The 14,335-nt window shown below is 38.1% G+C and overlaps 1 protein-coding gene across 10 annotated transcripts in view; it reads right to left on the bottom strand.

The window, feature by feature from the left end:
- Window positions 1–14,335, bottom strand: part of CFAP54 (cilia and flagella associated protein 54) — a 312,887-nt gene that overhangs the window by 126,302 nt on the left and 172,250 nt on the right. For all 10 annotated transcript variants that reach the window (XR_011566649.1, XR_011566651.1, XR_011566650.1 and 7 more), the window contains 4 exons: window positions 11,994–12,060; window positions 9,676–9,858; window positions 7,222–7,308; window positions 625–747 (listed from right to left, as the gene is read on the bottom strand). Coding sequence is in view for 7 of the 10 variants with exons in the window: in XM_070789566.1 (XP_070645667.1) it covers window positions 625–747; window positions 7,222–7,308; window positions 9,676–9,858; window positions 11,994–12,060 (460 nt within the window). In the remaining 3 variants the exon portion in view is untranslated. The remainder of the gene's footprint in view (window positions 1–624; window positions 748–7,221; window positions 7,309–9,675; window positions 9,859–11,993; window positions 12,061–14,335) is intronic.

The raw sequence follows: 14,335 nt of genomic DNA, 5'->3' as shown, positions 1-14,335 counted from the left end.
GGTATAAAGTATTAATATATAAATAAAAATATCCAAATAAAACTTGAAGAGAGACTGTTTTGACTAAAAATATTAATTAGAAATTACAAGCTCAGATTCAAAAGTCTAAGAGGCAGTGGCTAATAAATATGTCCCTTGAGACATTCCATGATAACACAGAGTCAAAATTCCACAGTCAAAACCTACACCCAGACCACACTCCCATCCCTGTCTTGACACCCACCCCTCCATTTTAGGCAAAGGAAGCCTTGTGCATGTCTGCGGTTAGCTCTAATCAGTCTTGGTGGCTCACACGGTTAAGAATCTGCCTGCAATGAGGGAGACCAGGGTTTGATCCCTAGGTCAGGAAGATCCCCTGGAGAAGGGTATGACAACTCACTCCAGAATTCTTGCCTGGAGAATTCCATGACAGAGGAGGCTGTCATGGACAGAGGAGTCCATGGTGTGGCAAAGAGTCAGACACTACTGAACGATTAGTACAATAATCAGACTTAAAAGAAGCCTGCAGTGCCAGAGACTTGTAAATACCATTAGTGGAAGGATTTCCTAGATTTTAGGAATGTAGTTTTCAAAATGACCTTGAAAAGGTTAAAAAACAGCTTTGAATTAAATCGGCAGGATTACCTTCATTTTTCCAGTAGGTTTACAGCTGGTGGGTACTGAAGAAGGTGTGTTTTTCGCATAAAATATCTGGGATAGCTCATGAAAGGCTTCGGAAAAGAATCCTAAATCTGTAAGGACTTCTATCTTTAAAGGAAAGAAAACAAAAGAGAGATACTAAATTAAACCATTTGTTTTACTTACAAAATTAAAATTTTAGAGAAAAATCATCAACTTTCTGAGATCCAAGATGTCTGCTTCGTATTGGTAATGCATTACAAGGTAGCATTCAGACAACACGGTTGTGGAGATGCATGTTTCTGTCCCTAAGCCAGCTCATGTGTACAGAGACCAAGAAAACTAGGGAATCACAGCAAGTGACTTTTCAAGACAATGGCCATTCATCAGTAATTACAGATGCAAACACATTTAAAGAAATAAGATAGACATGGAAGCATTTTAAATAATTTACTTCATCCTTTTGTCCCCATGGTAAAGTATGGCTAACACTTTGGCCACCTGATGTCACCAACTCATTGGAAAAGACTCATCAGAAAAGACACTGATGCTAGGAAAGATTGAGGGCAAGAGGAGAACAGGACGGCAGGGCATGAGACAGGTGGATGGCATCACTGACTCAATGGACATGAGTTTGAGCAAACTCCAGGAGACAGTGAAGGACCGGGAAGCCTGGCATGCTGCAGTCCATGGGGTCACAAAGAGTTGGACATGACTGAGCAACTGAACAGCAACAACAAAATATGGTTTCAAACAAAGACAAAACAGGGACTTTGCTGGTGGCCCAATGGTTAAGAAGCCACCTTCCAATACAGGGGACTCTCCATTCCTGGTCGGGGAATTAAGAGCCCACATGCCATAGGGCAACTAAGCCCATTTGCCACAACTACTGAACTGGCATGCTCTGAAGCCCGTGCAACACAATTAGAGAGAAGCCCACAAGCTGCAATGGAAGATTCTGCATGCCACATCTAAGACCCAAGGCAGCCAAATAAATGAAAAAGAAAGACAAAACAGAACACTTCTGCTTTCTCTAATACTCTGAGGGATGTCAAACAAACCAGGAGATGAATTCCACAGTACATCAGCTGTTCATTTTCTTATCCACAATGAACAGACACTGTCGATTTTACAGACATGTACTTAAAAGCATTAGTCAATTGGTAACTATATATTGTACATGGTTTATTTTGAATATAACCTAGCAAGACTTTCAATAAGGAAATTACAGGAAGAAAAGGAAAGATCCTGATCAAATACATGCATTTGTTCAAAATGTAAATTGAGCTTCTCTTCTGCACAGAGCCATCTTGAAGGTTACATCCACTGGATAAATTATTAGCTAAATTTAAGGGATACATGAAGATATATCCAGTATGAAAAGACATAAAAGGTACTGACAAAATACTATGTTTCAAACTGTGATCCGGAGGGACTTCTCTGAGAAGAAAACTTTCAAGAGAATATTTGGGAAATGATATGATGGAGGGAGATGTGAAAATCTGCTGAGGGCACCTTGAATACAAAGGTCATGTGGTGACAGAAGCAATCCTGGGGTCCTGGTGTGTTCAGGGACCAGCAGCAGCTTAGAGAGAGGAGAATAGGGTTGGCAGCTACGTGTGAATGGTGGCCAGTCAACCAGAGTGGACCCTTGGGATTTGATTCTATGCATAATAAGTGATTGAAGAGTTTTTAACAGGGCAGGGTCTGTACCTGACTGATGTTTTGAAAACATCTAGTGAATCACAAGCTGGAATCAAGACTGCCAGAAGAAATATCAACAACCTCAGATATGCAGATGATACCACTCTAATGGCAGTGAAGAGGAACTAAAGAGCCTCTTGATGAGGGTGAAAGGGGAGAGTGAAAAAGCTGACTTAAAATTCAGCATTCAAAAAAATTAAGATCATGGCATCTGGTCCCATCACTTCATGGCAAATGGGGAGAAAGTGGAAACAGAGACAGATCTTATTTTGTTGGGCTCCAAGATCACTATGGATGGGGACTGCAGCCATGAAATTAAAAGACACTTGCTCCTTGGAAGGAAAGCTATGACAAAACCTAGATAGCATATTAAAAAGCAGAGACATTGCTTTGCCAACAAAGGTCCATCTAGTCAAAGCTACGCTTCTTCTTGTAGTCATGTAAGGATGTGAGACCTGGACCATAAAGAAGGCTGAGCACTGAAGAATTCAGGCTTTCAAACTGTAGTGCTGGAGAAGACTCTTGAGAGTCCCTTGAACAGCAAGATCAAACCAGTCAATCCTAAAGGAAATCAACATTGAATATTTATTGGAAGGACTGATGCTGGAGCTCCAATACTTTGGCCACCTATGCAAAAAGCCATCTCATTGGAAAAGACCCTGATGCTGGAAAAGATTGAAGGCAAAAGGAGAAGGTGGCAGAGGATGAGACGGTTGGATGGCATCACTGACTCAATGGACATGAGTTTGAGCAAACTCTGGGAGATAGTGAAGGATAGCAAAGATTGGTGTGCTGCAGTCCATAGAGTCGCAAAGAGTCGGACACAACTTAGCCACTGAACAGCAATAAGTGACTTCATAGAGGACAGAAAATAGTAAACTTGGAGCAAGGGGTAAAATACACACTTTGATGAAGGTGACATATATCTAAAACAAAATCCAATTTATCCTTGACACATATACTCATCTTACTCTCTTTTCCTTTATATTATCTTAGGAATCTCAAGAGTGTACCAATTTTAAAGAAAGAAAAAGAAGGTGAGTTAGAAGGAAACAGGATGTGAGAAGAACATAAAAATAAAACATACAAAGTCAGGAGAATATTTTTAATGAAGAGAAAATGGCTTGCCTATTGAGTTGCCCACTTTGGCTCTTCCCTAAAACACTTTGGGCTCTAATCTCCCTGGTGTCATATAATACCAAAGCAGGCATTAGGGAGTCGACTGAACTCTCTGCTCCTTAGAGGAAACATTTCCCCATATCTATGTGAGGTCAGTCTCCTCTGGTCTTGAATGTGAGATTGCTATACGTGGACCACTTGTAACTGTTCAGGCTACCTCTCGTTCAGTTTATTAAATGAATCTGACCACTTGAAAAAGCCATGGTGATAATAATAGACATGTATTTTCAGAAACATTGTGAACATAAGCCAGGTGGAAAAAAGAACCACCCATAAATCAACTATTCCATCATACAAATACAGAACTATTGGTACCCTTCCCAGGAATGCTGGATGTTTTGAGAGTAATACATCTTTTAGGAAGCCAGACAAGTTGATCATAAAGAGGCCTTAAAGCTTTCCCTGAAAGACATTAGAGCACTGGTAGAGACTTAACAGTGTGATTTACTGCTGTTTGATTTGTCAGAAAGCATCACTGTTTATTGTTTTCTGACTGTGACTTTTCTCTTTTCCCACTCACTGACCCCAAGTTTAGTTCGGGAAGGTCAGACAAATTACTCACAGGGGCTGTCATTCTTTCTTCTGTATGATGCAACAATTGCCCCTTTTCATGGATTCTGGCAATGCTGTAGTTGAGTTTCCAGTCATGCTATGCCAGTAAGATCCTACTCTCATCTCACTCTACTCCTAACACTCCTACCAGATACATCTGATCTCGTCCTTCTCCTGATCAAAACTGTGTCATGAATTCCCCCTCTCAGCACAAGACTACAGGAGACTCTCCATAGTTCTCACTGACTTTTAAGCTACTCTCATACAAAAAGAGTTGCTGAGTGCTAACAATCCAATAAAAAATAGTCACTTAATCAAAAACTTTGTTCCAGATTCTTTCAATGCCTTTCTGATCTCCTTCTGACATGCTACTGATGATCACTGCAACCTGCAATGCTTCTTGTCTCCTAGTGACACCAGGATAAAATTGTCACCCTACTCTGACTCCACACCTCCTCATCTCTCTCACTGCTCACCCTCCACATTACGTCTCAGCTTAGAGTTCAAGACTGGACCCACGGTCTCCTCCACATCCTGGGCCTCTGGTGTCCTCATGTCATCTTCTCCAAACTGCCTACTCAAGACCCCCACTCCAGTCTAACCAAGCCCCCTCAGCCCCCTAAAACAAATCAACACTTTCTCACCTCTATACCTTTCACACAGTTGTCGGCTGACAATGTTCCCTTCTTCCTCTCTCCTGCTCAGTTAGTTCTACTCTTTTCAAACCTAAATCTTATCTATGTACTTGGTAAAGCTGATGGCACCCCACTCCAGTACTCTTGCCCAGAAAATCCCATGGATGGAGGAGCTGGTAGGCTGCAGTCCATGGGGTCGCTGAGTTGGACATGACTGAGCGACTTCACTTTCACTTTTCACTTTCATGCACTGGAGAAGGAAATGGCAACCCACTCCAGTATTCTTGCCTGGAGAATCCCAGGGACAGGGGAGCCTGGTGGGCTGCCGTCTATGGGGTCGCACAGAGTCGGACACGACTGCAGCAACTTAGCAGCAGCAGCAGCAGCAGCAGCAGAGACCCAAAGCCCTTTTCCCCTCTTTCAAGCTCCTGGAAATGGTGTTCATCACACTCATCTGGAAATGATCAACTGGGAGGTACACATATAACGTCCTGTCTCTTCCCCGTTTTCACTTCCTTACAAGCAAGGTATATGGGTTACATTTCTTCGATCAGAGTTACTAACGGTGCCTTTATTAGGAGATACTCGAGAAATGTTGCTTCAGAGATAAAGCAGTAAACATTTACCAAGTATCTTCTTGATGAGTTCCCACTGAACACCAAGGAGAGTGTGAACAGTAGGCACATGATATATGTCTGAAGACTTTAAATTCAATTTAATAATTAATTACTGAATATCAAATATATGAATTTACTACTCAAGACACTATAGGGAACCAAAAGATGAATAAGACACATGCCCTAGCCTCGAGAATTTTTCAGTTTTGAAGAGAGTACTATCTTAAAATCAGAGAGAGAAAAGTTGTATGCGGCTTTTTAAACAGTGTTATTGAAATTCAAAAGTCAGAGAACTCTTAAAGAGTTCAGTAACTCAGAATTCGTGGCTGAAAACCAATTATTTATTCCTAGGTTAAAATGTATTATCTTAAGAGCACCAGAATTTCTCTTAGAGAAGGTATTATCTTTATTAAGAAATAGGATGTGATAGACTATTTGGTCTGAAAACACAGGCTCACAGGTTGGGTCCTGGAGAGAGAGGATCTGAGGAAGGAGGGTTTTTCCAAAAAAGGAGAAGGACAGCTCAGCCAAGGGAGTGTTGGTGCCACTCACCCCCAACTGAGCGTGCACATCTTGTCCCAACCCCATGTTCAGTAACGCCTAGTTGGCAGGCTGAAGTCAACTGCAGTGGGAGTATTTATCCCATGGAAATTGCAAATGCTACAAATCAAGGCTTTTATATTTTTTTAGAGTGGGCTGTGGAGAATTTACCAGCATGAAATATTTAAATTTAGAGATGCCAAATATTCTAAGTTGCAAGTGCCTCCCTAGTGACTCCATGGTAAAGAATATGCCTGCCAATGCAGGAGACATGGGCTTGATCTCTGGGTCAGGAAAATTCTTTGGAGAAGGAAACAGCAATCAATTCCAGTATTCTTCCTGGGAAATCCTATGGACAGAGGAGCCAGGTGGCTCCTCTGACTACATGGCTACTGTTCATGTAGTCACAAGAGAGTCAGACATGACTGAGCAACCAACCAACTTGCCTTACGTTCCCAAATTTCAGTAAAACCTGATATAGAAATAAAGACCTTAGGGAAATACAATGTGTGTATGTGTGTTCTCCGTGTGTGTGTGTTGCGTGTGTCTGTGTTGCGTGTTTGTGTGTTGCGTGTTTGTGTGTGTGTGTGTAAAATATGGAATAGGGTTGGATTCTGTATTAGAGATGAGGAGGTACAGAACAGGGAGCAAATTTGCTGGCTATTGAGAGGATCCAGGTGCAAAACAAATTCAACATAAGTGGGAGCCTCTGACAATGGGTGACCAGGGAAAAAACAGAAAAGGAGATGCTTGACATTCTGCACTCCACATGGGGCTCAAGCCAACTACACATGAATCTTGAAGGTAGAGAGCCTCCTGACTTTTAGGGGTTACATAATTAGTTGTAATTTGGTATTTGTGAATTTTATCACTTCAACTACCTATGCCATGAAAAACTCTTGTGCACCATGATATACAAAAGATCCTTAGCAAAAACAACTCAAAAACTTTGGAAAATGACTCATTAGTCTTCATGAGAAACCAGTCATTCAGAAATGGTGATTTCTGGACTGAATGTTGTTGGGTTAGCCTGTTATCAGGCGTAGCTGTTCCTCACTTTACTGTGGGCCCGAGCATAAAATTGCCCAGAAAATCCCATGAACAGAGGAACCCGGTGGGCTACAGTCCATTGGGTAGCAGAAGAGTTGGACATGACTTAGGGACTGAACAACAACAAAACAAAGCATAAAATGATTTAAGATTTCTACCCAGCTCTTTCTTACACTTTATGATAATGTTGGGTAAGGTTTTTTAATATCAGTTCAACACCATGTATTGCTATCAGCTTATGATTATGAGTATTAGAACCAAAGTAATTTAAGATGACATCTTCAATAGTTGAAAAATATCAAATGTCTTAAAAGCTTGAAACATACCTTGAGGATTCTTGCTTCCAGATTTTTGACTAGGTCTTGGCAAATTACAGAAACAAAATATTGGTACAATGCAAGGAGAGGCAGAATCTATCAAGAGAAAAACACTCTTTGTTTTGAAATATATGTTATCAAGTTAATAATCTAACAATACAATTTAACCAAATATTAATGCAAGAGATATTGTACAAAATCATGATTTACTTTTTCCATATTATAAGACTGTACTATTTAGTATAAGTGAAATGACCTGCCTAGCATATGCTTCATGATTTTATCAAAATTTCAAAGTGCTATCAGTGACTTATAATTCCAAGTAGATGCCATTTGGTACCCAAACCTAGGTTTCACATTTCCATAAGCATGGAAAAATAAAACTCAAGTTAATCATCCTTCTTGAAAAAAATTAATTCAACATATATGCAGAATTTAAAATAAAGGAACTCACATCCATGTCCCCTAATAGCTCCTATTTATTCATCTCAATGTCAACTGCTATTGTCTTCAACTGAAATATCTCTATCAGCAAAAAAAGTATAACATGCCTGTCATATGAATGTCAGACTTTGTTGAATGAGGAAAAAATCTAAGTCCTTGCCATTGCAGAACATATATTCTACTGCTTAAAACTCAAGCTTACTCTTCACATAGTATTTTTATTTTCCTAGAATTAACCCCAAAGTTCAAGTCTTCTTGATGTCCCACAGATGTATGTGAAAGCTTGAAGACTATCAACTTCTCAGTTGGCCTAACGACGATTCAGCTAAAGGCAGGTGTTGAGGAATAGTTTGGCCTGGACTTTTGAACAGCTCTTAACTGCAACTTAAAACTGAAGTTCACTCCCTGCAGCTGGGTCCTGCCCCATCAAAGGAAGATGGAGCAAGAATGGGGACTTGGATCCTTATTATTTAGCAAACTATTTCCCATTATTCCACAGCAAGGGGTCCCTTGGTAAATTTTACATATTATAGCAATCTCCTTAGGTACTTCTAGAAGGTAGTGTAATACAAAATGGAAACTGTTTACATCTTGCAAGTTCAGCTAAGGAATCTCTCATTGTCAGTCAACTGGCAGCTGCTAATAGCAACAGCTTTTAAAGAGGATTAGAACTGGCCTTAAATGATTTCAAACATAACACAATACATTTTTCTATAATGATGCTCTACAAACATAACAATACCTTTTTCTACAATTAACGCAGTGCAAAACAATAAGTCGGCTATTACCTTTGAGATTGTATCTTTTCTTTAGTGAGAAATAAAAACACACCATTTTATTGCTTCCAACTGCTCAATTATTCAGAAAAATGTTCTCAATTTCTTAAGCTTCAGAGAAAAAAGTCTCATTTATTTTCCAGTGCAGTGATATGTATTATATATGAATAGGACTAGGCAGCTAAAGGTTACCCAGGGAATAGGTAAAACTATTTTCTAAATCCAGAAATGAATCCTCTTAACAATGAGAGGAACACCATTTTTGTTATTTTTTTCTAATAAACATTTTTTTGTGTGCCAAATCTGCCAAGTATTACAAGCATGTATCAACCTTTTCACATTAACACATGACATTATAATTTAACAACTAATATCAGGGGACAATAAATCTTTTCAAAACCAGAGAGTTAATTTAGAACAAGAGAACAGAAAACAACGTATGAGAAAATAGTAAGTATTAAAATTACAGAGGAAAGGGAAAGAAGCAGAAAAAGAGAAAGAACAGATATTAAGAAGCAAACACAGTGGGAAAAGACATACAATAGTAGAGGAAATAGCACAGAGGAAGAAAAAAGAAAAACTAAGATAAAGGAGGAAACAATAAATATAATAACCAACAGAAAATACTAATTTATGTCTAAAACGAAATCAACTTCAAATTTATGATTTGTGACTTATTTTCCCAAAGGAAATGAGTTTTTATTTGAGAGTTTTAACTTCTTAGGATATTAAGAAGTGTCTTTAATTTCATATTTAGAATCTGTTTTTCACTTAGATGTGCCCTTAACATAGAAGAAATGAGACAGATACAAAGATAAGTTTGTCTCAATAAAGAAATACTCCCATAGTTTTGATATTGATATTCCTTCATGACTTAATAAAGTGAAGTTATAAGTCCACTAGATTTCTGTGTTCCAGACCAGTTAAACATTCTAGTCAATTTTACCATATCTTAAGGGGGAAAAAACAATAAATAATAGTGTTTAAAAAAAAAGAGAGAACCAAATCAAATAGACCTGGCTATTGTATCCAAAATGGCATGCAAATAGTGATGTTAAAAAAAGAACATTAATTATTTTATTTTGAAGTACAGATCAGAATCCTGAAAATAGAGTTTAAAAGTTTAACAAGAATTGATCACAAGAACAATAGTAAAATTTAACCCTGCCAAGTAAAAAGTACAATATAAGTGGGGTAAGATATCACCATGAATTATAATTTGTTGATTTTACAAATCACTTACTACTAGATTTTGCTTAGCAAAGTGCAGCTCGCGGATGACGTAATATAAACTCGCAATGACGGAGCAGATGTCAGCCCGATATCTGTCTGAGAAGAGCTCGATGCCCGGGAGAAGCTGAGTGATTTCATACTGAGCGTAGCAACGTTCAGCTTTAGGATGCGGCAGTGTGGTTCTAAGCAAACCCTGAGGACGAAAAAGGTGAAATGAACAGCTGGAACTTGCATTTGTAACAACAAGAAAGATAAGTATTTAAAGGATATAAGGAATAAGTGTATTCCTTCCCAAAGTGTTTTGTGTTGCCTAGCACATTGTACCCTATAATAAAGGGCTGTTTGTTGTTGATCAGTTGCTAAGCAGTGTCTGACACTTCGTGACCCCATGAACTACAGCACACCAGACTTCCCCGTCCTTCACTATCTCCTGGAGTTTGGTCAAAATCATGTCCATTGTCAGTGGTGCCATCCAACTGTCTCATCCTGTCACCCTCTTCTCCTCTTGCCCTCAATCTTTCCCAGCATCAGGGTCTTTTCCAATGAGTCAGTTCTCCACAACAGGTGGCCAGAATACTGGAGCTTCAGCATCAGCATAAGTCTTTCCAATGAATATTCAGGGTTGACTTCCTTTAGGATTGACTGGTTGGATCTCCTTGCTATCCAAGGGACTCTCAAAAGTCTTCTCTAACACCACAGTTTGAAAGCGTCAATGAAAGGTACTTATTTATATTCTCATCACTACAGGTTCCAAATGCTTTATCACTGACAATGGGCCTTTTAAACCCCATGGTAGTTGGATATTTATTATTTTAAGAATAAATTATCATTATTTTATCATTTGTTGAGAGTTGACTTTGTGTTGGGCACTCTTAGTTTATTCCTCATAAATATTATCTCATTTAATCCTCACTTAACCCACCCCTAGAAGGAAGACTTATTATCTCACAAGTGATATAATTGAGGCTGAAACAATTAACTTCTTTGAGGTCACCCAGTTAATGCTGGCAAAAAGAAGATTCAAAAATTTTGACTATTTGACTCAAAAATCTGTTTTCTCCCCTCTACCAACCCACAAGTAGAGGAAAGAAAAACATACTTCAGAAGTCTAAATCAAGCACAGGTAATTCTAAATTTTTAACTGAATTAAGTGAAAAGGTAATCAGTTTAATTTGACCACTATTTCTAAATACAATTTATATGACCAATATTGTGCCAGACATTCGGAAACAAGATGAATACACAAAATCAAATTGTACATTTAGGAGTGCTTCTTATGTTTTCTTAAACAATGACATTTCTTGATGACAAATGCATCATCAAATTATTTTAATGTATGTATCAGGAATAACTTTAATCAGACTGCTCATTAAACTTATACCTAGTCTAAAATATTATGCAATTGTTTAATTTTTAGTTTAAAATCATGAAAAGAATGAACAGACTTTTAAAATAAATCCCAGAGCTAATTTTTATTTTAGTTGTCGAATTACTAAGAAATGCTGTCTACATTTAAGCAAAAAATTACTTATTTTCTAAAACATAAACAGCATTATCTTCAAAAATGAGGAATATCAGGAGAAAGTAAAGGATGCAACAGAAGAAATCTGATTCGGATTATCATTCCTTCTGTATCCTTGCCTCTTCCACCTCTTCCCTTTGAAACATTGGCAAGAGGTGTATGGAACATAAGAAAACTAAAAGATCTGGCTATATACTCCAAGAAACCTGTCTCAAAGATCTTATACACCCAGATTTCATAAGCTATCAGACTCTCAGAACAAGGGTGTTCCATCCTTCAAAATAAATAGGACCTCCAGGAGATTGCAGAAACCCCTGGCTACATTCCTGAATCTCAGAATGTCTTATATTTTGGATAAAAGCTCCTTTCTTCTTCAGTAAAATCAAACTAAGAACTGCAGACACTCTACTTCTGTAGTCTTCAACATATTTTTGGCTTGCATTATATGGCGTATTTTACATCATGCAATTAAGCAAAAGTTTATTTCAAGATAAGGCAGGGCAACCCTTTAGACTCAATCAGACTGGCTTCACTGCTCCATGAAAGAAGGACAGGAGACTCAGTTTCCTCATCTATAAAACTTCTCCATCTACAGTGAACAAGAGAAAACTGACCTGCTGAATACTAAAGGTGGAAATGCCACAGGGGCTCAGTCATCAAAGGAAAGATGGGTGTGGGATACTTAATCAAGGTTTATGGTATTTTCCTAATGTCAGTTTTATGAATGTAATAAATCACTGCATTTTTTAAAATTTTTACTAATTAAATGGCTGTGCTACTACAGAACGATATATATGAAGTGTTACCTGAAAGAGTAATGCTGATAAAAGGCAACAATTGGTTCTCTTTTCAACATCCAATGTCTGAATAAATCTAAGTATAAGAAAAAGAAACTGATTCAGAGACAATGTTCCAAGAATATTTTTACATAAATACAACTCTAATACTCATAGATTTTAACTCAAAATTTAAGTAGCCTTTAATAAAATTAAAAATTAAAAATTTAATTTTTAATTCTAAAAGTGCTACATTCTCATGTAAGATTTAAAACATTCAAAGACAGAAAAAAATAAAATGAGGAATTCACCAATAAGGCTACCACCTAAACATGATTGCAGCAGCAGCAGCAAACATAATTACCAGTAACATTTCAGTCACTTTCCTTCTAGATTTCCTTCTACATATAATTATACAGATGCACATTCACATTAAGACTGAAATTAGGCAATACACATTTTTATAAACAAATTTTCTATTATTGAACATAATCAGTTATATAATTATTTTACAGAACTTTAATATTTTTATCAGACACATGTACCAGAGTATTAAAATATTCATCTCCATTTGGATTTTTTCCATTGTTGAAACAAACATTGTCATACCTACATTTTTGAGCACTTGTCCTATTACTTCCACTGGATAAATCCCTAGAAGTGGAATTTTGGGGAAATGGAGGTGCACAGTTTTAAAATTTTTTAAGGAGCACAATTAATTAATTTCTTCTCATAGACTAAAACACTGTATTTCCTCACCAGCAGTACATTATGGATCCATTTATGATATTAAATCTTTCCACCAAAGATTGAGGTAACTCTGTGTTTATTACTGTCTCATTTTATGTCCCTTAGTAGAGTCTGAGTTTTCTTTACATTTATGACTCACAAACTCACATTTGTGACTATAAACCACATTACCTTCTCCCAAGTCTTATTTTAACACCAGTGGACTTCACTGTATTAATAACACCAGTCTGAGTTCAGCTTCTTTGTGAGGTGCTTTGCCTGCTGAGCAGTGGGAGAGAAAAGTTTCTTCTCCTCAGGGAGTCTCCAAGAATAGCCAAAACCCCTGGAGTACCTTAGAGCCTGTGGAAGTCAGACTTCCAGCTGGGTAACCCAGGAAATGACTTTCTGTTGACTGAAAATCACGAACAACTTCAGAGGCCCAGAGACCCTAAGGTGTCCTCTGGCAGGAAAGCTGTAAGCTGTTCTTTTCAAGCTGGGAACCTTTCTCAGCTTTTCTGTTCTCTGCTGACAAGTGCTACTAAATTATAAACTCAGACTTGTATGGGGACTCTGTGTGTGTGCGTGTGTGTGTGTGTGTGAAAGGAAGAGTTCCTTCTCAGAAGAGCAAAAGAAAAATCAGAGTTGTTTTTTTAAATCTTTGAACGTTTTATACTTTTAAAATGGTAATTCCATACTTCCCTTGCCCAAATGCTAATTTTCTGAAAACAATGTGATCGTGAACTAAGACAAGTTACTATTTTTAAAAATTTTCTCTACAGCTCAAAATATTGTGCACATATTTTGCCTAACCATGCCCTATAATGTAACTACAGAGGTAAGGGAAACCTGTACCTCTACTCTCTTCATACATTTTATGTTTTTCACCTTAATCAAATATTTAAGATATTTGTGAGTCCTAAGTAGACATAAGACATTGTGATAAGACTTCCACATACGCCATGTGTGGGAGGCTGAAAAATGGCTGCCCAATGATTCCAACATCCTAATTCCCTAAATCTATGCATATGTTGCTCATGTGGCAAAAACCAAAAAAAAAAGGGAATTCCCTGGTGGTCCCACAGTTAGGACTCAACGCTTTCATTGCTGAGAGCCCAGGTTCAATCTATGATCTGGTCGAGAAACTAAGATCCTTCCAGTTATATGATGCAGTGAAAAAAAAACAAAAAACAAAAAACCTGCAGATGTGATTAAATTAAGGGCCCTGAGATGGGAGGGAAAGTTCTACCAAATTATCCACATGGGTTCAATCTAATCACAATGGTCCTTTAAGAGAAAGACAGGAGGGTCAGAGTCAGAGAAGATGTGAGGATAGAAGCATACTGACAGAAAGGAAGATGAGAGTCTGTGGGTCCTGAAGACAGAAGATGAAGAATGCAGGAGGCCTTGGGAAGCTGAGACAGGCAACAACAGATTCACCCCCAGAACCTCTGGAGGTGGCTCAGCCCTGCCAACACTAGGATTTTAGGACCTCCGCCCTCCATAACCATAAAACAATAAATCAGTATTGTTTCAGGCCACTGAATTTTGTGGAATTTGTTACACCATCAAGAGGAAACTAATACAGTCTGTGATATGGGCTTAATTATATGCCCCACTGGGTCTTCCCTGGTGGCTCACTGGTA

Source organism: Bos indicus, chromosome 5 (assembly GCF_029378745.1).
Source record: "Bos indicus isolate NIAB-ARS_2022 breed Sahiwal x Tharparkar chromosome 5, NIAB-ARS_B.indTharparkar_mat_pri_1.0, whole genome shotgun sequence".
In the NCBI taxonomy this organism is placed as follows: domain Eukaryota; kingdom Metazoa; phylum Chordata; class Mammalia; order Artiodactyla; family Bovidae; genus Bos; species Bos indicus.
Note: the sequence above shows the minus strand (reverse complement) of the source record. Positions and strands in the feature narration are given on the sequence as shown.